This window comes from Salvelinus sp. IW2-2015, linkage group LG22 (genome assembly GCF_002910315.2).
Source record: "Salvelinus sp. IW2-2015 linkage group LG22, ASM291031v2, whole genome shotgun sequence".
In the NCBI taxonomy this organism is placed as follows: domain Eukaryota; kingdom Metazoa; phylum Chordata; class Actinopteri; order Salmoniformes; family Salmonidae; genus Salvelinus; species Salvelinus sp. IW2-2015.
In genome coordinates, this window is record NC_036862.1 from 27,525,257 (window position 1) to 27,549,866 (window position 24,610).

The 24,610-nt window shown below is 43.2% G+C and overlaps 1 protein-coding gene across 1 annotated transcript in view; it reads right to left on the reverse strand.

Annotated features, from left to right (window-relative positions):
* Positions 1-5,019: 5,019 nt before the first annotated feature.
* Positions 5,020-24,610, reverse strand: part of LOC111982706 (protein Aster-B-like) — a 95,845-nt gene continuing 76,254 nt past the window's right edge. The window contains exons 7-23 of the mRNA XM_070433875.1: positions 22,485-22,505; positions 19,103-19,126; positions 13,984-14,068; positions 13,639-13,742; positions 13,371-13,466; positions 13,159-13,239; positions 12,917-13,032; positions 10,837-10,999; positions 10,386-10,569; positions 10,069-10,215; positions 9,693-9,957; positions 9,495-9,598; positions 9,170-9,376; positions 8,913-9,003; positions 5,629-5,733; positions 5,260-5,378; positions 5,020-5,042 (exon numbers count right to left, since the gene is read on the reverse strand). Of these exons, the coding sequence (XP_070289976.1) occupies positions 5,020-5,042; positions 5,260-5,378; positions 5,629-5,733; positions 8,913-9,003; positions 9,170-9,376; positions 9,495-9,598; positions 9,693-9,957; positions 10,069-10,215; positions 10,386-10,569; positions 10,837-10,999; positions 12,917-13,032; positions 13,159-13,239; positions 13,371-13,466; positions 13,639-13,742; positions 13,984-14,068; positions 19,103-19,126; positions 22,485-22,505 (1,935 nt within the window). The remainder of the gene's footprint in view (positions 5,043-5,259; positions 5,379-5,628; positions 5,734-8,912; positions 9,004-9,169; positions 9,377-9,494; positions 9,599-9,692; positions 9,958-10,068; positions 10,216-10,385; positions 10,570-10,836; positions 11,000-12,916; positions 13,033-13,158; positions 13,240-13,370; positions 13,467-13,638; positions 13,743-13,983; positions 14,069-19,102; positions 19,127-22,484; positions 22,506-24,610) is intronic.

Below are 24,610 nucleotides of genomic sequence, written 5' to 3' on the forward strand. Positions count from 1 at the left end.
GCCTCTGTATGCCTATGTAGATATTCCATAAAAAAACAGCTGTTTCCAACTACAACAGTCATTTACAACATTAACAATGTCTACACTGTATTTCTGATCAATTTTATGTTATTTTAATGGACAAAAAATTWGCTTTTCTTTAAATAACAAGGACATTTCTAAGTGGCCCCATCTTTTAACGGTAGTGTACATACCATGTATAAATTGAATTAAGATACATTCTACAGATCAAAACAGGACAAAAAAACATACATTATGTTTCTTTTTGAACTGAGCTAAACCAGTAAGATAATGCCAAGACACACTTGTAGAACGTTGCTATAAATTTGTTCAGGAGTTTTGTGCGTTAGCCAGAGATTTCAGTACGAGTGGGACAGTGCCTTGCTACTGCTCTAATCGTAACAGCAAGGCAGATTTCAATGAATGTAGTCAGTGAAACACACAATGAATGCAGTGTTGATGACAACAGAATGGCGCTGTCAAGACACCTTTAGAGCAAGAATAGCTCAAGAATAGAATCATACAATCATTCTTGGTAATGCAAAAAAATGTGTTAGCGTACACACAAAACCCCCACAAAAAACCAAAACAGATCTATGAGAAGTCATGGGTTATATATTTAGATAGTAATGGTGATTGAGAGGAATGTTGAATAATATGATTGAATATCCAGTGTTTTCTATGACAGGTCACTGTAATAGAGATGAAAAAACGAAAGCTAAACACTTGATCTTGAGCTATCATCCATAAAGTCTATGAATACTGTTACAATATGGTATAATGCTTGTTGTTTAAATAAACATAAACGATACCCTTATAACGAGTTCATACGCACCACCATAAGATGTTTACTCATATGACACATAACATGTTATAATTCTGCATAACAGCTAATTACATACTTATAATCTAGTTGTAATGTTTTGTGGTATTGCCATGAATTGCAGAATGAGATTACTTTAAATTAACAATTCGGAATGAATAACAATGAATACACCCATCTTTTGCAGACATTCTAGATGCTAACTTGATGAACCCATGGTATGTTACCATGTTTCTTTCAGATTATTTGAAATGGTCCATTTTAATTACTAAAATAAATACAGAAATCCAAGGAATTTTCTAACTCAAAAAGTCCATACACTTTAAAAATAAACAAAGCATTTCAGTCACATTTTCACATATTTAAAAAAAAAACTCACCATATCTTTCAGTATAATATACCTTGATTGTGAAAGTGATTTCTATAAAACAGAAACATTTCCAACCACTGTGATTCAGATGTTAAGATTTCCATAAATGACCAATAATACACCTTGCAATATCAAAAGTCATCATATGACACGCCGCAGGAGAGCAAAGCCTAAAACATGCTTTCAGGATAACAACTCATTCACTAACTAGAGTCTTGCGTATAGTCTGTCCACGAGCAATCACTTAATCAGTAACTCACCAATGCAACGACAGCACACATTACAGCAGGGGGGTCAAACATACTCAAACAAACTCAATATACTTTACTAAAACCAAATCGAAACAGTGTAGAAATTATACAATGGACTTACATTCATACAGTTTCTTGACCAGCTCGCTAATAATCACCGAAAGGAAAGCAACACAGTCAGGGAGCATAGAAAATGATAAAATCAATAGATAGAGGACCAATTATTTTGCCAATTTTGATGGCGAGGAAATATAACCAATTTTCAAAGCTGCCCCCCAGACCTCGTTGAGGACCGAATGTGACCCCTGGGGCAAAATTTGTTTGACATCCCTGCATTAAAGAGATCGATACCCACTCCTCCAAAGTCCACATACAACCCACTCCTGTCCTGTCAAACCCTGAAATATCTAAGAGAGTAACACAAAGCTGGCTGGAATTGCTCTTTTGGGACTAACATTGTCACATAATTACATCATCAAGTGAATAGAAATGTGTTGAATGGGTACTTGAGACATTTTATTTCAATCAAAGATACAGAGTAAGCATTCTATGTTGGATACAAGTAATACTTTTTAGAATGCAAAAAGGGCTTCCTTTTCACTATAAGATAATGGCTGAAATACCACTGAGTTTCTTTCATTCACTATTTGGAATGTCCATAAAGTGCAGTACTGTCTTTATTAAGTGCTTTTATTACTGAGCTCTTGCCGCAGCTAGGGGGTACACTTCTTCAGACATTGCCTAGCTGAGGTTAACAGCAGGTATTTACTTGCCTTTCAATAAATCAATGATAAATAAATCAATGATAAATTGTTTTGGTTCAATTTAATGAATTGTGTACAGATTCCAACACAAACATTGGACAGGGAGAGTGAAGGTGCGTGTATGATTTGGAATAAGTGAGGACGCAGATTGTTGATAGGATAAGCAAAGAGGGTGTGTGTGGTTGAGTCAAGCCACTTGGCATGGACACAGAAATGACCATATGGGGTTGATTGTAAACTGTTAGCCAGAGAGGCTAATGCAAGGCTGCATCCAAATGCATGGGCATGATGAAAGGCAGTTTGGCTACATCATGTACATCATGAAATGTTGAGACACATCCAAGTGTAGAATGATAGAAATGTCACTACAAATTAACACATGTGCACCCACACACACACACAGAAACATACAGTACACTCAAGCACACATGCACACTAGACATGTCACAGACATATCTGGCATGCTTTCCTAAATAAACATTTTTCCTTATAAATTCTTGAACCCGCCTAGAGCTCTGATAACTTTCCTTTATACATAAATAAACAATAAATATCTGCAATGTGTATATATCTTGAAATATATAATAAATATACATATATTTCAAATATATTTATATCATTCTTTCCATCTTCAAACATTTTTAAGAGATATAGTCACAGTTTAGTAATAAAACACTTAATAAGAACACAGGTCTCTCTAATCGTCTTGCTGCAGTATCCCCTTTTCAAGTATCAATGACTTCTTAGTCTGCATGCTGACGTTTCCCACAGAAAAGCCTACTGCTCAATTTGTACTACATTCTCGGGTCTTACGGATCTGTACAAACTCATTTAGATAAATGTGCAACAAATAATGGAACTGTGCATAAAACAAGTCACTAGTAACTGATAAATGAAAGCTCTGTATTGTTGCCGTACTTTGAAAGTAGCAGTGACAGCAAGTGAACTAATGAATAAATTGATAAACATGTGTAGGCTAGCTATCATTCTTAAAAATTGGTCAAAATAGTTGATAAGTCTGATGGGCAATTGACTGCATTACCCAACTAGTACAATAGTTGTAATACAACAAAGCTCATTCATAAACCTTCAAGAAGACTCTAAATTCCATAAATTCCTGTTGTTAACAGGAGATCCATTTGTCACCAAGCATGGATGTTTTGACGCACCACAATACATATCCTCTCTGTCTCCAATAACATCCTGAAATCTTTTAACTTTTCTCTGTATTGAGTACCTGTGAGAAGGACCCTGCTCCACCTAAATCAATCATTATTCATATTCCAACACAACAGCCCAGCTCTAGGTGATTAGGGAAACCAGCCCTGATGCACTGTTGAGCACCGGAAAAAAACAAGGCAGTAGAGACATTTCAGTGGAACTGTGCTTCCACATACACACACACATATATATATATATATATATATATATATATATATATATATATATATATATATATATATATATATATATATATATATATATATATATATATATATATATATATATATATATACACACTCTATAATATATATTTGCTGGTGGTCCAGCTACTCTAGAGCATGGTCTGTGGCCAAGATCAGAGGGTTTAATAAAAGGGACACTGCAGCATGGACCTTGAGGAGATGGTCGGTTTGGAACAGTCAAGGGAGTGTAGAAAGCCTAGAGACTGTAGGACCCCTTTTGTTCCTCTTTAGACACTCACAGAGCAGGAATGGAACCACAGACAGACGCTCATCGAGAGGAGTTAAGGTGAGGAGTAAAATCACATGCTGAGGTTTTGTTGTCCTTTATACCCCACATGGCAACGGCTGATAGGACGATGTCCTTCCAACATTAAAAGACAAAGAAAAATAAGAGACAGAAGTGGGGTCAAGGTACGCTGGGCTGTCACCTTCCCACAATGCTTCAGTGCTGTGGGAACGCCACTGTTAATTTCCTTTCTGTGGTAGGGGAACTTCCTGTCCATAGTCTGACTTGCGGGGTCGTGACCTCTGTGAGCTGAGGGGAGGGCGTCAGCCGGCAGTCATTCCTGTCACACTGGGCCCAGCTCGCCTCGCGGTCGGTCGGTCTCTTGTCTCTCTTTGTTCGTTTGCATACTTACACACAAACAGCTCCTATATTGCACACCACGCCCTCATGGCCTAAGGTCGTATGTCAGTGGTAACGGCTTCTTTTCTCCTCAGCTTCTGAGCTGTAGTCCCTTAAGTCAATGCCCCTTTGAAGGTTCGATAGAGAGTCTTTCATCTGTAGAGGAAAACAGAACAAATTAAAACACCCCAATGAAAAAATATATTTCACACTTTGAGACCCTGCACAAAAATCTAAAGAATTTCACACTTGGCATTGTGTTAATGCCTGTTACTGTATCTGTCTTCTGTGTTCCCTACCTGGTCTGATAGTACCACTGTTCCCTACCTGGTCTGATAGTACCTCTGTTCCCTACCTGGTCTGATAGTACCACTGTTCCCTACCTGGTCTATGAGTGTACCACTGTTCCCTACCTGGTGCTGATAAGTACCACTGCTCCTACCTGGTCTGATAGTACACTGTTCCTACCTGGTCTGATAGTACCACTGTTCCCTACCTGGTCTGAATAGTACCACTGTCCTACCTGTCTGATAGTACCACTGTTCCCTACCTGGTCTGATAGTACCACTGTTCCTACCTGGTCATAGTACCACTGTTCCCTACCTGGTCTACAATAGTACCACTTTCCCTACCTGGTCTGATAGTACCACTGTTCCCTACCTGGTCTGATTGTACCACTGTTCCCTACCTGGTCTAATAGTACCACTGTCCCTACCTGGTCTAATAGTACCACTGTTCCATACCTGGTCCCTGATAGTACCATGTTCCCTACTGGTAATAGTACAGACTATGCCTACCTGGTCTAATCTACCACTGTTCCCTACCTGGTCTGATAGTACCATGTTTCCCTACCTGGTCTGATAGTACCACTGTTCCCTACCTGGTCTGATAGTACCACTGTTCCTACCGGTCTATAGACACTGTCCCTACCTGGTCCTGATATGTACCACTGTTCCCTACCTGGTCTTAAAGTACCAACTGAGGATTTGATGATCTCTCTCTCCACTTCTGCAGCTCGCATCATGGTAACGCTGTGGGACTTCAGGAGCTGGGCCCACTCCATCTGCGGGGGCAGTTTACTAGACAGAAATACACACAACTGTCAAACACACCCAGATCACGCCAAGAGCAACTCCAAGCTAAGCATTGTTCAGGGGCATTCTGCAGCATAAGTGTTTGTGATTGGGAAAACAGCTAAAACCCACGTGGTTGTCAAGTAAAACTAAACGACATATCCCGTCTGGGTTTGACTAAGTACACAGTCATATAAATTCGAGTATTATGTAGGCAATAGGCACAACACTAAAAACCTATAGATGGTTAGCGTACTTCTCATGTATCCGCAGCCTTGCAGTGGTAAGAGGATGTGCAGAATACTCCAGCATCCACAGCTTATAGAACAGCATCATTTTGAGCAACACAGCAAAAACCCGGCTGAAGGTGGAGAGGAAAACAGAAGAATGTAAGGGACAAAGGAAAGAAGATGAGTAATGAAAGATACAGAGGTGCCCTAGTCTGTATATTCAGCAGCCATTTTCTGCAGTCAAGTGACTTAGTGGCTTCATGGGTGGAATGTTATTAATATTTGTAATAATTTCATAAATAATAAAAAATTWAAAAAAATACGCCAAAAATCCGGTGTTTCTATGTCAAGCGGTTTTGTTATTTCAGTCTTCTGTGACGTACACTATATATGTATGTGGACACCCCAAAAGTATGTGGACACCCCTTCAAATTAGAGGATTCGGCTATTTCGGCCACACCAGGTGCTGACAGGTGTATAAAATCGAGCACAAAGCCATGCAAACATTGGCTGTAGAATGGCCTTACTTAAGAGATCAGTGACTTTCAACGTGGCACTGTCATAGGATGCCACCTTTCCAACAAGTCAGTTGGTAAAATTTCTGCCCTGCTAAAGTTGCCCCGGTCAACAGTAAGTGCTGCTATTGTAAGGTGGAAATGTCTAGGAGCAACAACGGCTCAGACGCGAAGTGGTAGGCCACACAAGCTCACAGAACGACACCGCCGAGTGCTGAAGCGAGTAGCATGTAATAATCATCTGTGTTCGGTTGCAACACTCACTACCGAGTTCCAAACGGTCTCTGGAAGCAACGTCAGCAAAATAACTGTTCGTCAGGAGCTTCATGAAATGGGTTTCCATGGCCGAGCAGCTGCACACAAGCCTAAGATCACCATGCGCAATGCCAAGCTGGATCTTTCCGCCATTGGACGCTGGAGCAGTGGAAACGCTTTCTCTGGAGTCTGGCAGTCTGACAGACAAATCTGGGTATGGCGGATGCCAGGAGAATGCTACCTGCCCCAATGCATACTGCCAGCTGTAAAGTTTGGAGGAGGAGGCATAATGGTCTAGGGCTGTTTTTCATGGTTCAGGCTAGGCCCCTTAGTTCCATTGAAGGGTAATCTTAACGCTACAGCATACAATGACCTAGACCATTCTGTGTTTCCAACTTTGTGGCAACCGTTTTTTCCTGTTTCAGCATGACATGCCCCCTGCACAAAGTGAGGTCCATACAGAAATGGTTTGTTGAGATCTGTGTGGAAGAACTTGACTGGCCTGTACAGAGCCCTGACCTTAACCCCATGAACACCCTTGGGATGAATTAGAATGCCGAATTCGAGCCAGGCCTAATCGCCCAACATCAGTGCCCGACCTCACCAATGCTCTTGTGGCTTAATGGAAGCAAGTCCCCGCAGCAATTTTCCAACATCTAGTGGAAAGACTTCCCAGAATAGTGGAAGCTGTTTTGGCAGCAAAGGGGGGACCAAATCCATAGTAATGCCCATGATTTTGGAATGAGATGTTCGACGAGCAGGTTTTTGTCACGTCTGCTCCCGCTCTTTCCCTCCCCCTGGCGCTTGAGGGCGCCAGAATGCCTTGCATCACTCACTCCTGCCATCCATCACGTACACCTGCCTTTCTTGTCACGCCATCAGCGTTATGGACTCACCTGGACCTCTATTATCACCTGTTCATTTCTTCCCCTATATGTGTCAGTTCCCCAGCTCTGTTCCCTGCTTCTGCATGATTGTTTTTCTGTTTGCCTAAGCTGTTTATGTCTCGTTCCATGTCCGTGATTTATTAAAATGTTACTCCCCGTACCTGCTTCGTCTCTCCAGCGTCATCCTTGTGATAGATCCGTGACAGAATGGCAGAACCATCACACGAAGCATCGGGAGTTACTGGCGTTCTGGTTGGTATTATGGCCATCCTCTGTCAACCACGAGTGGAACGGGGTGCCTACCCTGCTCGTCGGTTCCACGCCCTAGCAGCGTCGAGAGTTCCTTGCCCCGGTTGGCTCGGATGGCGCCCATCCCACTCGGGCCTCAGCTGGATCGTCAGTTTCCTTGTCTGCCCAAGCCTGTCCCAGGAGTTTTTTGTTTGTTTGTTTGTTTTTCAGGTGACGGTGTGGATTCTGCCGCCGCAGTGGAACCGGGGGTGCCTTAAGCAGCCCGCCGAAGCTTTGTCAGTCCCTGCTGGCTCGCAGAGTTCAATGCCTCGTTGGCTCGGTGGTTCCCATCCACGTCACAATCCACCGGATATCGGGTTTCCTCACGGCGACAGCGTCGTGGACTCACCGGATCGTTGCTCCCATGGCCTCAGCCGGGCTCGCGCCAGGCTCTCACGCTCCAGCGGTTCGTCGGCTTCCATGCCTCAACCGGCTATGCCCACGCCCAGTTGTCTCGGGCCGGTTTGCCCAGGTGGGACGCCGGGAGGCGCCCCTAGATGGGAGGTACTTGTCACGTCTGCTCCGCTCTTTCCCCTCCCCCTGGCGCTTGAGGGCGCCAGAATGCCTTGCATCACTCACTCCTGCCATCCATCACGTACACCTGCCTTTCCTTGTCACGCGCATCAGCGTTATTGGACTCACCTGGACTCTATTATCACCTGTTCATTTCCTCCCCTATATGTGTCAGTTCCCCAGCTCTGTTCCCTGCTTCTGCATTGATTGTTTTTCTGTTTGCTAAGCTGTTTATGTCTCGTTCCATGTCCGTGATTTATTAAATGTTACTCCCCGTACCTGCTTCGTCTCTCCAGCGTCATCCTTGTGATAGATCGTGACAGTTTTCACATACTTTTGGTATAAAACTATAATGTTGGGATGCAAACTCAGAATTGAAGACACTTCAACTCTATATCTGACATGGTACAGGTGTCTTCTTTTTTGTAAGCCCATAACCATGTGTGTGAGGTGTATATTTTTGTTTCAAAGTACATTTGTTTAAGACTACCAAGAAACACCCTGATTTAGCCCATTACAGTAAAAGGTTAATGAACCAGTTACAATGAGGGAGGAGTATGTTTCCTAGTCAGGGCTAAGTGGTTTATCATTAGACAGATGTACCTTAGACAGATCCTATGGCAAGCAATAKAAGGAGAGGAGAGGAGAGAGGAATCAAATTCAGAACACAAACAAAAACAAACAAATGTTTAACCCAGAATCAGATTAACTACTAAAGATTTCAAAGAGAGTTGAACTGAGACGACTACAAATGAAACACAAATTATGAAGATGGATCTGAAAGTGAGTGTGTATACTGTATGTGTGTGTGTGTGTGTGTGTAGGAGTGTGTGTGAGATAGAGTGCACTCACACAAAGCTGATGATGAGCAGCAGTTTGGAGACACTGTAGAGGGCAAAGCCTCCAGGGAGTTGCTCAGGCATGTGCCTGGTCTGAGTGGAACCTGAGGGGGGCAGACCAAACACAGATAGGGTCAACTTGATATATTTAACACAATATACAGTTGTGGAAATGTATATGAGTGCATGTAATGTATGTATGTACCTTATGAAAGTGTATAAGAATGAACAGTGTATAAGAGTATTAAAAGTGTTCCCCTGCCATCTGACCTGTCACGCCCACATGTTTGATGCGGTGGATGACCTCGTCGTCGGTTGGCGTGGTGACAGGGCTGAGGAGGGCGTCGTCCAGGTGCTGGCTCCGTAGTTGGACCAGTGGTCTTTTCCTCCGCCTCACAGACGTCTTCACCACCTTGACCTTGGGAGAGGGCCGGGCCGACTCCAACACCACATCCTCCACCTTCGACAGCTCCAACTCTGACAGGGCACACAGAAGCAGTTTTTACTTTCATACATTAGGATGGTTTACGGTCATCAGATTAAATGTTGCTGAACATTTGGTGTGACAGACTTAATAGCTGGTAGAGGAACTTACCAAGATGGCGGAAGTTCTCATCCAGCCCGCTCCAGAAGTTCTTCTCGATGAAGCCCTTCACTAATCCCCATGGCTGTTTTCTGTAACGTAGCTCAGTGGACACCCTAGTGACAAGACAGGCAGTGTTCTAAATTAACTTCTAATAGTTTCAAGAGCCACATGTTATTCCAACAGCTGCTATGATAAGGCCCTCCTCACCTTAAACGGCACTTGTTCTTGGCCACCCGTGTCAGCATGTAACGGTTGAGCGTGTAGAAGTAGTCGTGGTAGGGCACGTCGTGTGTGATGACCTCAGCATCGATGATGTAGCACTCACTCTCATGGCTGGCCTTGTACAGTGTCTGGGTCTCTGTGACAGTGGCTGTCTTGGGGGCCAGCGGGTTGGACAGGGAGATGGTGTACATGATCTCTCTCGTCTGGTTCCCCGCTGCGTCGTCCTTCTTCCAGGAGTGAAACACTATATCTGTGTGGCGTTATATGGATACACATTCTATCACTACATTGTCACAGGACAACACCAATGGAYGAGCCAATAATGTGATGCTGACGCCAACAAACAGAATGTCTGACTAACCAGAGAACCTGCGCTGTTCCATGAAGTCGGTCATAAACTGGGATTCTGTGAAGAGGATGTCGTACATCTTGTCCACACTGAACTTGTAAACCTCATCGATGTACTGTCTCCCTTTAAGGTCATCGTGGAAGGCCTGCACTTCCCCTGCTGGAGAGCCATAAAGGGAAACACACTTTAGATTTAAGTGCCTTTGGGGACATAATATCATATGGTGACAGTATTACCAAAACTTAGTGACATCACAGAAGAGCCTGTTTCAAGCAATATACAGTATATATGCAGCAAATCTGTTAATGGACAGAAGATTGAAATCGTACCCTCGTCGTGGGTCTCTGAGGAGTCGCTGAGTTCGGTGGGGATGTCTTCATTGTCGTTGAAGTCTAGGGAGGTTGAGGGCACCAGGCCGCTGGCCTCTGCTAGCCTCTGCTCCAGCACCAGGGGCAAGGCCAGCAGCTCCCCGTCAGGGAGGCAGTCGATGTATTCGTCTGGAGGGAGGTCAAACTAGGACACAGAGGAGGAGGGGGTCAATCACTAGAAATACACTGCAGGATACTAGAGTACATAGTTATGAGTAGGATGGTATGTGTTCATTTTTTGATGTTAATTCAGTTCTGGTGCTCAAATTACAGAAAACATTCTGTTGAGTTAACTGTATTCCCTATATGCAGGCTATAGGCAGAATAACAAATGCATTTCCCCTCCATCAAAACAAATCACAAAACAGTAATTGATTTAACCTCTGACCTCTATTATGTCGCTGAGACTCACAGAGAGGGGCTCGCTGCTGATGGACGAGCTGATGGTGCTGTTGGTGATGATGCATTTCTTGTGTATGGATGGTGGGCTGCCCTCGTGCTTGGCCTCGGCACTGCTCTTAGACAAGTTGTCATTACTGATCTCATTCTCCTCGTTAGGGATCTCCTCACAGAACCTACACCACCATCGTAGGGGAACAGGGACCAGGGAGGTTAGGCTTATGAGTTCTGGAGTATTGCTTTTACATGATAATGGACAGAGTGCTGAGGGATGTGAAGCAGGGCTGAGAGAGGTATGTATGTGTGTGTTTGTGTGTTAGTGTTTGTGTGTGTATGTGTGTTTGTGTGTGAGTGTGTACAGTTGAAGTCGGAAGTTTACATACACCTTAGCCAAATATATTTAAACTCAGTTTTTCACAATTCCTGACATTTAATCCTAGTAAGAATTCCCTGTCTTAGGTCAGTTAGGATCACCACTTTATTTTAAGAATGTGAAATGTCAGAATAATAGTAGAGAGAATGATTTATTTCAGCTTTTGTTTCTTTCATCACATTCCCAGTGGGTTAGAAGTTTACATACACTCAATTAGTATTTGGTAGCATTAGCTTTAAATTGTTTAACTTGGGTCAAACATTTCGGGTAGCCACAAGCTTCCCAGTGGTTGATTTTGGCCCATTCCTCCTGACAGAGCTGGTGTAACTGAGTCAGGTTTATAGGCCTCCTTGCTCGCACATGCTTTTTCAGTTCTGCCCACAAATGTTCTATAGGATTGAGGTCAGGGCTTTGTGATGGCCACTCCAATACCTTGACTTTGTTGTCCTTAAGCCATTTTGCCACAACTTTGGAAGTATGCTTGGGGTCATTGTCCATTTGGAAGACCCATTTGCGACCAAGCTTTAACTTCCTGAGTGATGTCTTGAGATGTTGCTTCAATATATCCACATGATTTTCCTACCTCACGATGCCATCTATTTTGTGAAGTGCACCAGTCCCTCCTGCAGCAAAGCACCCCCACAACATGATGTTGCCACCCCCGTGTTTCACGGTTGGGATGGTGTTCTTCGGCTTGCAAGCATCCCCCTTTTTCCTGCAAACATAACAATGGTCATTATGGCCAAACAGTTCTATTTTTGTTTCATCAGACCAGAGGACATTTCTCCAAAAAGTACAATCTTTGTCCCCATGTGCAGTTGCAAACCGTAGTCTCGCTTTTTTTATGGCGGTTTTGGAGCAGTGGCTTCTTCCTTGCTGAGCGGCCTTGCAGGTTATGTCGATATAGGACTCGTTTTACTGTGGATATAGATACTTTTGTACCTGTTTCCTCCAGCATCTTCACAAGGTCCTTTGCTGTTGTTCTGGGATTGATTTGCACTTTTCGCACCAAAGTACGTTCATCTCTAGGAGACAGAACGTGTCTCTTTCCTGAGCGGTATGACGGCTGCGTGGTCCCATGGTGTTAATACTTGCGTACTATTGTTTGTACAGATGAACGTGGTACATTCAAGCGTTTGGAAATTGCTCCCAAGGATGAACCAGAATTGTGGAGGTCTACAATTTATTTTCTGAGGTCTTGGCTGATTTCTTTAGATTTTTCCATGATGTCAAGCAAAGAGGCACTGAGTTTGAAGGTAGGCCTTGAAATACATCCACAGGTACACCTCCAATTGACTCAAATTATGTCAATTAGCCTATCAGAAGCTTCTAAAGCCATGACARCATTTTCTGGAATTTTCCAAGCTGTTTAAAAGCACAATCAACTTAGTGTATGTAAACTTCTGACCCACTGAAATTGTGATACAGTGAATTATAAGTGAAATAATCTGTCTGTAAACAATTGTTGGAAAAATTACTTGTGTCATGCACAAAGTAGATGCCCTAACCGACTTGCCAAAACTATAGTTTGTTCACAAGAAATTTGAAAAACGAGTTTTAATGACTCCAACCTAAGTGTATGTAAACTTCTGACTTCAACTGTACTTCAGTAATGAGGCCAGCCTCTCATAACAACCCGCAGCAGATCAAGGGCATCTTAATCAACCATGGAAATTGATGAGGCAGTGTTAATATCTGTAGCCATGGAAACCACACCCACCCCATGGTGTTGAAGTCGTCGTCAGGGGGAACATAGTCCTCGTCGTCACTGGTCAGACCAAGTTCGTTGCCATAACACTGATGGACAAAGTGCCATAGCTCTTTGGGGCACAAGGGCTAGAGCACAGGGTTAGAGACGACACTCAGAATGGCAGAGACTTGGATTCAATGGAAAATAAAGGTAGCAATATACTAAACATGTAGATCTATTTGTGATGAGGTTAATTGAGGTTGCTGGCTTACTTTGTCCAGCAGTGCATTCTGCCACAACCTGAACATCATCATGTAGGTCCTGTCCCGTGCTCCAAATGAGGTGAGAAAGTGCTGTGGGGAGAGAATTAAAATAATGAGTTTGTATCAGTTAAAAAAATATGCTTTGAAATGAGGCTGAGGAGAAAGTTTGAGCCTCCTTTCAGTCAGTGAATGCCGAAGATCCAGTCCCTGTCCTGTCTTACCTTCTCACCGTCTGTGGACACCTGGATGGCGTTGGGGATGAGGCGGGCTGTCTTCTCCTTTGTCATGGTGCAGATGTCCTTCAGCCTCACAGTCAGCTGCACACACATGCAAAAAAATATATCTGTTGAACAATACTGAAAAATCTACTGTGCTGCAAACCATAGAAATACAACCAATTACATTTCAATACTGTAAACTAACCAACACCAGAGACATATAGATAAGATCAAAAGAACAGAAAGCCCCATGTAGAGGCCCAGTGCGTACCAGCGTTTCCCAGCGGAAGATGTTGCTATAAAAACAGATCCAGTTTTCTGAGAGGTAGAGTCGGCCCTGCAGGAGGATGTCTCGTTGCAGGGCACAGGAGTAATCTGCCAGCAGAGGCCAAAGATCAGAGCCCAGGAAGAATACATAATATACCCATCAAGGTCAGGGTTAATTCTATTTCAATATAGTAAATTCAGAAGATGAATTACCTGAATTGATAGTTTAAATGGAATTGACTCCAACCAGCCAACGCTAACTTGACCAAAACCAAGCTGAGGTCCTATATCCACCATATTGATGACCTAATTGGCCTTAGTGGCCTAGCACTTTGTGTTTGTAACTCACCCACGATGAGTCGCTCTGTGTCCGGTAGCTGCTTGAAGAGCTTCCTGAAGTCCTCATTACGCTGTTTATATGTGGGGCTCAACACCTGGCGAGACGGAGAGCAACAATGGTAACCTCTTAGAGAGGGACGACTCCCACATACATTCCTGAACACACACTCTCTCGTTCACATACACACACTGGACTATATCCATTTTCACAAGTGCATTTTAAACCAGACTTGATACCAAGCACGATCCCCTCTTGACATGTTGCCACATCAGGACATCCAATAAGCATGCTTTTGATTATCCTGAGCATTCCTAATGTGAGTCACATTCCCAAGACAACAATATATGGTAACATCAATGTACTGTATGAACACACACAATGGTGCTTTTGTGCAGCAACAGTTTATATGTAGGACAGAGGGAGACAAAGACACACATCAAACCTGCTATGTTAAACCCTTATAGCTATAGTTTATCTTATAAAACCTAGTCTGGTTGGTTGTTGGTTTAGGTCATCAGAAGAAATGTTCAATTCTCACACAAAGGAATTCATTCTCTCTTGTTACATTCTCAGGCATTTGGGTAAATCTTATCTTGGGCCTGGATTCAGAGGACAGGCTTGTTTAAAGAGGGAAGTATTGTTGTGACCCACAGCCAGACGCCTTCTGAGTGTGAGTGCAGGGGTGAGTGCTCTATGTATCTAAGTCAGATGCTGTCTTTGAGTAGGAACAGCGTCAGGAAACAATGCCTGCCAATACAGTAACCAAAGACATCCCTTCAGGGGAAAAACCTCTCCCTGCTTCAATCTTGAAGGAAAACAACAGACTGTTCACATTAACATCATCTAGCTATATGTTCAATACTCATATAACAACAACAGCCCAGAATGGGTAGAAATAATATGTTTCTGTTAAGCTATGAATGAAAACCAGTGGTGCCTGTCAAGAAAACTTTATAAATTCGAGAACTTTGAAGACTGGAATTATGTATTACGCGCCAGACATTTTTACTGTCGAGAAATGTTCACAGAAAGTACTCTCTATAACTGCCTACAATATCAAGAGTATTAGAGCCTCCCTTTCACAACAAATGCCTGTCTATGCCCCTTAAACTGCAGCCTTCTTACTTTGTCCAGGGAAAGGGTCAATGCATACTATGGGAATGCAAATAGCTACTGACTTCATTTAATTTGCCTGCCAAAATATAATTGGGTCAGGGAACCACAGAGTTATGCTCTTGGCACAGGTACAGTACAAAAACCACCCATCCAAACCTTCTCCCCCCTCTTCCCTCCCCGCCGCTCCCCCTCCTAGCATCAGCTCTCTGGGGGGGGGGGGGGGGTCAGTAACTTACTGCAGGGACCTCCTCTGACTCCAAGTCCTGGTTTGGGGGGTCCGAGGCGGCCCAGCCCCACTCCCACCCAAACTCTTCCTGGGCCGGATCCTGTGGGAGCCACCCAGCCAGGGCTTCATCCAGCTCCAGCACTGCCTCCCAGTCCGACGGCAGTCCCCTGTGAGCCTCCATACTCCATACACTACCCTCAGACACACAGACGGACACCTAAACCCGTGGTGCCCCTGTGGGGTGCTCAGAACGGTGGATTTCAATGCTGGTGATCCAGTGGTCCAGGTCTGCTGCAGAAAAACAGACAGAGCTGTTGTGTGTCCAGTGGCTGTGGCTTGGAGACTGCTGTGATTGAACCTGGTATGGGTGCTACTCCCTTTCAGTGTGAAAGCTGGACCCGGCTGACTGCTGCCACATGAATCCAGTCGTTTCTCCTTCAGCCGTTGGCACTCTAGTAACCCTGGCCACAAGTCTTTTATTATAATAGCAGCTCTGGCAGGTAGGCGTGTGCGGTCAGGGGGTGTAACGCTGTCCAGATCCAGACGCCTCAGAGCACCTTGGTGAGCGCAGCTCAGACACACCAGCAGCGAAAGCAAAGAAATATCCTTGGTAAAGAGAAAAACAGAGTGAAAGAGAGAGAAAGAGAGATAGTTTCCTAACTGGAAAGCGGTGCAGTCCCGTTTCATTGGCTGACAAGGTGATTGAGTTACAGAGGACAGATGTGCACACAACCTTCAGTTACCTCCACACTCCATGAGGAAAAACAAGTCCATTAATCTTGAGTGGTGCGGCATGGAGTCGCATGCCAAGACTTGCGGCTCAGTCTAATGCAGTTGGAGCAGTGTAGCTCTGGGAGTATGTCCCCTGTCGTTGTCCTTGACCATTCAGGTATTAGAGAGCAATAGCATAGGAGGGTTACCACATTTAGAGGTGTTACTATCACTAAAACCCCCCTAGAACCCTGTGGCCTACTCTCTGTCCCCCACAACTCTCCCTTAAGGTCAGTAATGCAGTCCTGAAACCAGATCCCTGTCAGTCACTATGACCAGACTAGACAAACAGGCACAGAGATTGGTTCTCATGAGCTGGGCAAGTCAACCTATCAGCACAGTGGTGAGAGGTTGGCACAATGATAAAATACATAAGCAACAAAACAAACACTGTGGTTTCAATTGGCACGCCATTAGGCTCACTTGTAATTGGTTACATCTGTGCCCCGGAATTCAGAAACAAATTCCACACCTTTCCTGCTTACGCAATTTCCACAACCCCACTCAACATCTAGCCAAATCAGTGAGAAGAAATAAGCTCCAGGAAACTGAACGGGAATCAAAATAATCCTCAGCACACTGTTGAAAACAGTTCAGATCATTCACAGATCCCTCTCAGACGTGAACAGCCTTCACCCTGTTAAAAATGCCTCTGCATCCCGTGAATAACGTTTCTTCAGACGTTTGCGACCTGGGCCCACTGTCATCAAAAACTGCATTCAATATGTCAGATAACCGAGTAGTATCTGAATTCAACGTTTTTCTAAGAGCTTTTCCCAAAAATGAAAATGAAGACTAAAGCAAATGCAGAAGCTATTGATTCGACTATCTCCGTTCTTCTCCAGGTGACAATGTGACAAGTCCTAGGACAGTGTAGCTGCCAGGTGATGATGGGGATATAGACAGTCCCTGAGGTGGCGGTTAACCATTAACCTGCTGGGTAAACAGTAAGAGATGTCGGAGACAGGTACAGTCAACCAGGGTGGGGCGGTTAAATATCCATTCCCATAAATAATGAGGCCAGTCTCTCACCCCACTGACAGTAGGTTGCTACAAACCACTCTGGAGAGGAGTGGCCAGGAAGGTGTATGCCTATGTGTATTTGATTGCATGTGTGTGAGGACTTCCATCTTCATTGGAAACAAACTAAGTGCCACTGTCAAGGGAGTGTGCATGAATGTGTGTTTGTATATGTGTGAATAATTCCGTCTCTATCTGAAACACACTATTCCTTGACACTTTCCCTGCAAATGGCGTGTTGATGGTGGGAGGGTGGAGGAACCAGATGTGGGAACAGCTCAGCAGAGAGGGGCTGTCTGGTTTAGAAACACAGCCAAGCCAGGATCCCTGACGATTCACCCTGTCCTGCATCATACACACTGCTTGTTTTTCTTGACATTTCAAACAAGCACCCCGGCTCCCTACATTGTAAAAATAACCAGTGTGGTCTCATGTAAAGTTTTATGAAGAGCGGTGAGCCTTTCATGTGTTAGGAGATAGGCTCGACAGTGGTATCCTTGTTGTGAGAATCTACCTCAGAGTAAACATGGCAGACTCCCTCTAAGTCTCTCGCTCACCTTCTCCTGCTCTCTCCTCTCTCTCCTCACTCTCTCTTTCTCTCTCATGAGGGGGATGAACTCTAGAATGTTTTCATTATAGACCTGAGAGTATGAGGAGGCAGATATTTCACCTCACAAATCTCTTGGAGAAAAGCAGTCTCTTAAACCTGCCACTTAACTATGGATACTATGAGCCACTATACTTGGTGTCTGGCAGACATTGATTTCCTTGTTAATACCTCAACTGCCTGCGTAGGTCCTGTACAGTTGCCATGAAAGCATTGCAACAGAGTCATTAGGAAGGTTGATATGGCAGGGTGGGGCCTGTTGTGTGTCTCTACTGGGCTCAGACCTCATATCAGGACGGTTGTGATGTAATCACAGTAGGTTCAGTGCCATGGGAGAACATCATTGCCATGTAGAGAAACACAGTGACTGTGACATGGCCTACCACATAGCCTACCATACCCTCAGGTAAAGCACTGCATCAGACACATACCAATATACGTTGCAATGGTCCAGAACAGAGATTAGACATAATTACATAGTTAGTGTTAGTTAATGTTTCTGGGAGCAGATTGGTATTATGATGCATTCGTTTAGTAATGGTAGAACAGGAGAGAAATTAAGTTAAGTAGCTAGAGGAGAGTATCAGAAAACATTAGATGTGGACCATAATTCTTCTAAACATTCTGGAGAATCTCCATTTCAAGTTTCACTAAGCAACAATGCCCAACTATACCCAATGTGGCCATAATGACAAAACGAGCACATTTGAAGACTTGGGAAGACTGGAACATGCTAACCAGTCCCATGCTCCATTCTCCTGTCATTCAAGGCATTCAGGGCTGCTCCAGACACTGACCACATGGTCTGTGGGTTTAGTATGATACACTGAGCAGACTTGTTGCAACCTGGGGTGTATTCATTAGTCGCAGACCGTTGCAAAAAGTTTGGCCTGTTGCAAAATGGTGGAAATGGTTTACCGTTTACTCTAGGAACCAAACGTAGTGAAACAGGGAGGGATATACCTGCATTTGTCCAGTAGAAGCTCTCGTTTTCATGGCAAAACATATTTTTTCCCCGTTTGGAGTAAACAGTTTCCGTTGCTGAAATTTTCGCAGCAGACCAAACATTTCGCAACGGCCTCCGACTAATGAATACACCCATTGCGTCACCACCATAACAGCTCTGAGTAGCCTATAGTCCCTCTTTACACAGCAGCCATTTTGAAAACGCTATTTTTCAAAACACAACCACAATGTGGCCATGGCATTGGGTCATCTAACCCCAAAGTGCTGCATATTGTGGCTTCGCTCTCAGGTGGAAACAACATACTGATGAATGAGGGATGAGGAGCAGACTAGTGGAAAGAGAGACCAGTCAAGCGATCCAAGAAGAAGGAATAAGCAGAAAGATATTTGAAAAATTGCACAATAGTACAAGTCATGCTTACTCTCAGGATGTGTTGTCTTTCATGCTGGGGAGAGAAGGGACAATATATAGACACAAATAACAACAAAAGAAAGGAATAAAACAACAGAAACAAGAGAAAAGAAAATGGAGTCCCACAGAGACGCCATAGAAACCATGGCTTTATAATAATACCATATCAGGGTATCAAACCACTTCTCACAGATGGCCAACTGAGCCATCAAGTAGATTTACTTGGCTGTTTAAGAAGAATCATAATGAAATGAATTAATTACAGCCCCATTAAAATGTAGCAACCTTGTCTCTTAGTACACTGGCTGGAAACCTTGTGTTAAGTCAGGACCTCTTGGTGTAATGGTCTTGGTGTTGGACTGAGATCACTGGTTCAGGCTGTCACCATACTTTCGCTACAAGATGCTTCTGTCTGTCAAACATTCATCTATGAATCACATCTGTAGTAAGGTATGGGAGTTGCAACAAAATGGTGCAAAACATTACATTTTTATTAATCCTCAGTCATTTTTCTTATAAATTCAGCATGCCATCACACTGTAACCCTAGACTCCTAGAACTGTAAATCCCACTGGTTAGCGTCCTGGGTAAGCCTGAGCTCCATATGAAAGTGACCTTAGGAATATACCCTCGTGTGATTCTAATCAGGGTCTAGAACTTTTAACCTCGTAACCTCACACACACACACATACGCACAAAATCGAAAGCACGCACGCACGCACGCACGCACACACCTCTTACAATTTTTTACAATTGCTAGGACCCATTTCTCAATACTTAGGTCACTTTTTTAAAACTCTTCACACAGTGAGCACAACAGGAGTCTGTGTGGGCTGAACTGTGGATCATGTTTCATTGCTTTGGCACGAAATGCATTCAATGACTACATCTTTCAAATGTCATGAATTCTCACTCAGACACAACCACCACCAAAACTCTATGTACCTACAAGCCAATTTGCACATGTTTACATACTCTTTCCAAAACTGTTAAACTTAAGTTCAAAACCAAACATAACACAAAACTGAATAAGACAGCAATTTGCTACATTTCTACAGTAATACCGTATTGAAATATATTCCAAATCTAAAAAATTAAATACTATCAAAACAATTAGACCAACCACAGCTGATTCCCATTGTAGCTGAACACCTACCCAGGTGTTAGTCTTTCAATTTCATTACCATCTAGACAAAAGGGGACATTTTAGGAATAATSCTGTACTGTAATGTAAACATGGACCCAGCCAGAGATAGAGAAGTGGCTGACAGAGGAAGAAGAGTGGCTGGGAGAGGGAGAGGAGTACYTATGTGTGGTYGAAGAAGACTGAGAGGWAGATCAWGAGCTGTAGTCTCKGATGAGATTAGGGCTACRYTAATTSATCATGTAATAAATCATGATCTATCAATGAGAGAGGCTGGTCTGAGAGTGCAGCCAAATCTGCAACGCTCAACAGTGGCATCTATTCTGAGAAATTTCTGGCAAAACAACAGGTAAGATGTGCATTCTGCAAGGGCATCTGACTGAACTGCACATTACAGAAGTAAATTGAGCAAAGCCTCCAAACCCACTTGTGTGTAATTGTTTTTGTATTTCTGCTTAGGACCCAACGGTTACCTCCCACAGGCGGGAGAGGTAGATTTTCACTGCTGTGCAGGAAACTGCAATCGTTGATATGGTCATCAGAAACAATAGCATAAAACTCACAGAGATTGTTGGCAGACAACATTACATTTAGAAATATTCACAATGTAAGCATAACAACTATTTCTAGAGTCCTCAAACAACATCAAGTCAGGATGAAGCAGTTGTCCCCTTTGAGAGGAACTCTGGACGAGTCAAGCAACTCAGGAACCAATATGTCCAGGTAAGATGACTATAAAATACAGAACTGGTTTTGAACAAAACCAAACAGGGCAGAGGCACACAATGGCATGTTTTTAGCTATAATGTAAACTACCTTAATAGACTAGCTCTTATGTTGCCTTGTGGATTTATTTTAGAGAGTCATGGAGATTGAAGCCAGGCAAACACCCCACATATTCATCTTTGTGGATGAGGCTGGTTTCAACTTGGCCAAAACACGGCGGCGAGGAAGGAATGTGATTGGGAAAAGAGCCACAGTGGACGTCCCGGGCCAGAGGGGTGCCAACATCACAATGTGTGCAGCAATATCCTCTGATGAATTGCTGTTACACAAACCGCTAATTGGGCCATACAACACCGAGCGTCTCATTTCATTCCTGGATGACCTCTATGGAAGGGTTGTGCCAGGTGAGGAAAGGGTTGCATTGAGTCGAAAACGGCCAACATTTGCAATTGTATGGGACAATGTGGCATTTCACCACTCCCGTGCAGTCACAGAGTGGTTTGCAGCCCATCGCAGGATGGTGTCACTTTTAATCCCACCTTACTCTCCATTCCTCAACCCCATAGAGGAATTATTTTCCTCATTGAGGTGGAAGATTTATGACCACCATCCACATGATCAAATGTCCCTCCTGGACGCAATGAATGCTGGATGCCTGGACAAATCTGCAGAAGATTGCCAGGGATGGAAAGGCACATGCCCAAGATATATAATATATATATATATATATATATATATATTTTTTTTTATTTTACCTTTATTTAACTAGGCAAGTCAGTTAAGAACAAATTCTTATTTTCAATGACGGCCTAGGAATAGTGGGTTAACTGCCTATTCAGGGGCAGAACGACAGATTTGTACCTTGTCAGCTCGGGGATTTGAACTTTCAACCTTTCGGTTACTAGTCCAATGCTCTAACCACTAGGCTACCCATGCCAAAATATTCTTTCCTAGGTTTATTGCCCAAGATGACATAAGATGTGATGTGGATGAGAATCTGTGGCCAAATGCAGAAGATAGGGTTGACTAGCATCGCTACTGTATCTGTATCGGTTGATGGTGTATATACAAATTCTTGTATTTTGGAATCTCTCAATGCCAAAAAATGACATAAAACATATTGAAGCATATTACATCATGTCTGATTCATTCCAGTAACATATACTGCACTGAATTCTAAACAGTAGAGAGGTGTCATTCTTGTTTTGTAAAGACATTTTACAAAAGAAAACATTGTGTAATGCTACCTGTTGTTAGTGTTTTTTAGGTCATTATTTTATGAGTGACAAAGTGTGCTTGTTGGGTGACAAACTTTGCTAGTGTTATGGAATAATTTGTTGATTTGAGAAGTGTATGAAGTGTTTTGGTAGCTTTGGATGTGAAATTAACTGCTGTGCCAAGCTGAAAGTTGATTAGGAGAACCGTGTGAAGAGTTTTGAAAAAGTGACCTAAGTATTGAGAACTGGGTCATAGCGCTTGTAAAAAACTGTAACAAAAAGAGTAAGAAGAGGATGAAACTTACGTTGTACCAGCTCTGGCTCTTCTGTAGACAGCGAGGAGCGACGCAGAGTGGAGAGAACAAAGACAAGTGTAAGTCAATGAGACAAGAACACAACAACACTTGGCCACAGGGCTCAATGTCATAAACACATAGAGGCCAGGGGATATTAAAAACAGACAGTGGGTATTTATAGGTGTAAATGTCAACCTCTGGGTGGGCACCTCCTACCATAAACACAGGCCTCCGCTGATATCCAACAGACATATCCCTTTGAGCTTGTCACATATTTTAGCTGGCCTTTTCATTGATTTCTGGGCTTCACAAATGTAAATTTACATGGCTATTTGCTAAGCAGGTGGTGGATTGGGGTTGGGTGTGGTACAATATGTTCATCTTTGTTTCTAAGTGTTTATTTATTAATGATTTAGAGTTGCTTCTAAATGCTTGTGTACTGCTGTGTGCTGTATATTTTCTAACAGCAGAGGGCAGTATACACACTGTTATTGGAAGCACCATAACAAGAGTGCTTATTCCAACCATAACTCACCTGCTTCTGTTTTATGGGGCTATAAAGAGAGTGTAATATGTCTCAGCATTGTGATCAGAGAGGGATGCATGCTAGGGACCATCCAGTGGGTGGAGAAAGGTCAGGATAATCAACCATGATTTTAGTGGTTAAAACATATGTGACAGCTTCCTCTTGATGCCTTTAAAACATAAATAATAATACACTTAACCAGGCAATAACAAAAAATGTGGTTTGTAATTTCAGCGAAAACATACAAGAGGCATACTGGTGCGAGACTACTATTGTAAATCAATCCTTTGGAGATGTGAATGTAGATAATGTTTAAATATTTCAGCTATCAGATAAGTGTGTTGCATTTCCTGTCTGAGAGTTGTGAGGCCCCAGTCATGTCCCTGGACTCTGGGCTCTGACGTGGACAGGGATAATCTCCTCTGAAGGTGACAGAGGCATGAGAGAGAAGATTTAAGCTTTAAGGTATCTGCAAAGTGTGTGAGTGAGTGTGTGTGCATTCCATTGTGCAAGTGTTTGAATTTGTGTAATTGCATGTTTGTAAGTGCATCTTTATAGCCTACACGTGTGTAACTTGCATGAGTGTCTAAATCAAATGTTTGCCTCCCCCACGAAGCACATTTGTGTCTGGGTAAGTGTGTCAGCAGCACTAAGAAGCAGGTTAACACCCACTGATTAAGTGGACCGCTTAACAGAGAGAGCTTGTGTACGTAGTAGTGTCTTGCCCTGGATTCCCCTGAGGATCAGAAAGGCCTGGAACGACTAACTACTTTACACATCCCAACCAACCATCCGGACCAAACCAGAACTGACCAGCACTAGCTGTAACCCAGACAAACCTATCAGGTATAACCCCCATATCTTCAAACAACACTAGAACAACAATCTAGTTCTGAGGAACAGAACTGAGCAGGCCTGATCCACCCAGTACAACAGGCCTAAAGAAAAACCTGAACTAAACATTCCTGTGGCCAAGCAGACCCCCACAGAACTGACTCAGTTACTCAGATTTAAAAAGATGAATGTCCTCAGGTGATGAACCATGGTTATTATGATTATTTATTCATTATTATTATTTATTCATTATTATTATTATTTGTTAAACTTTTAGAGCGCTTTTCATTACAATCACAAAGTTCTTTAAGCAACAACAATATTATATACTATTTGAAATGTTTACATTTGAGTCACTTAGCAGACGCTCTTATCCAGAGAGATTTACAGTAGTGAGTGCATACATTTTCATACTTTTTTGTACTGGTCCCCCATGGGAATCAAGCCCACAACCAACTGCTAAATTCCACAATCCCACAACTACTAAAACCCACAACAATGCTCTACCAACTGAGATGTTATATCAACATTTTGATTTATAACATTGTACAAAAGGAGTGACTTCTATTTCCTCAGAAACAATCATGACTTGACTTCAGTACGTCTTAATGGTGAGACTCTTGGCAAGGCCAGAGCACAGCAGTGTTTGTAATGGTGGTCCAACTAACAGGTCTTCAACAAAGAGAACACTTTAAGGAGGGAGGAGAGAGAGGAGAGGAAGAAGTTCTGGTCTTAGAGAGGAGGCAGAGATAGCTAGGGGCGATGACTGACATCA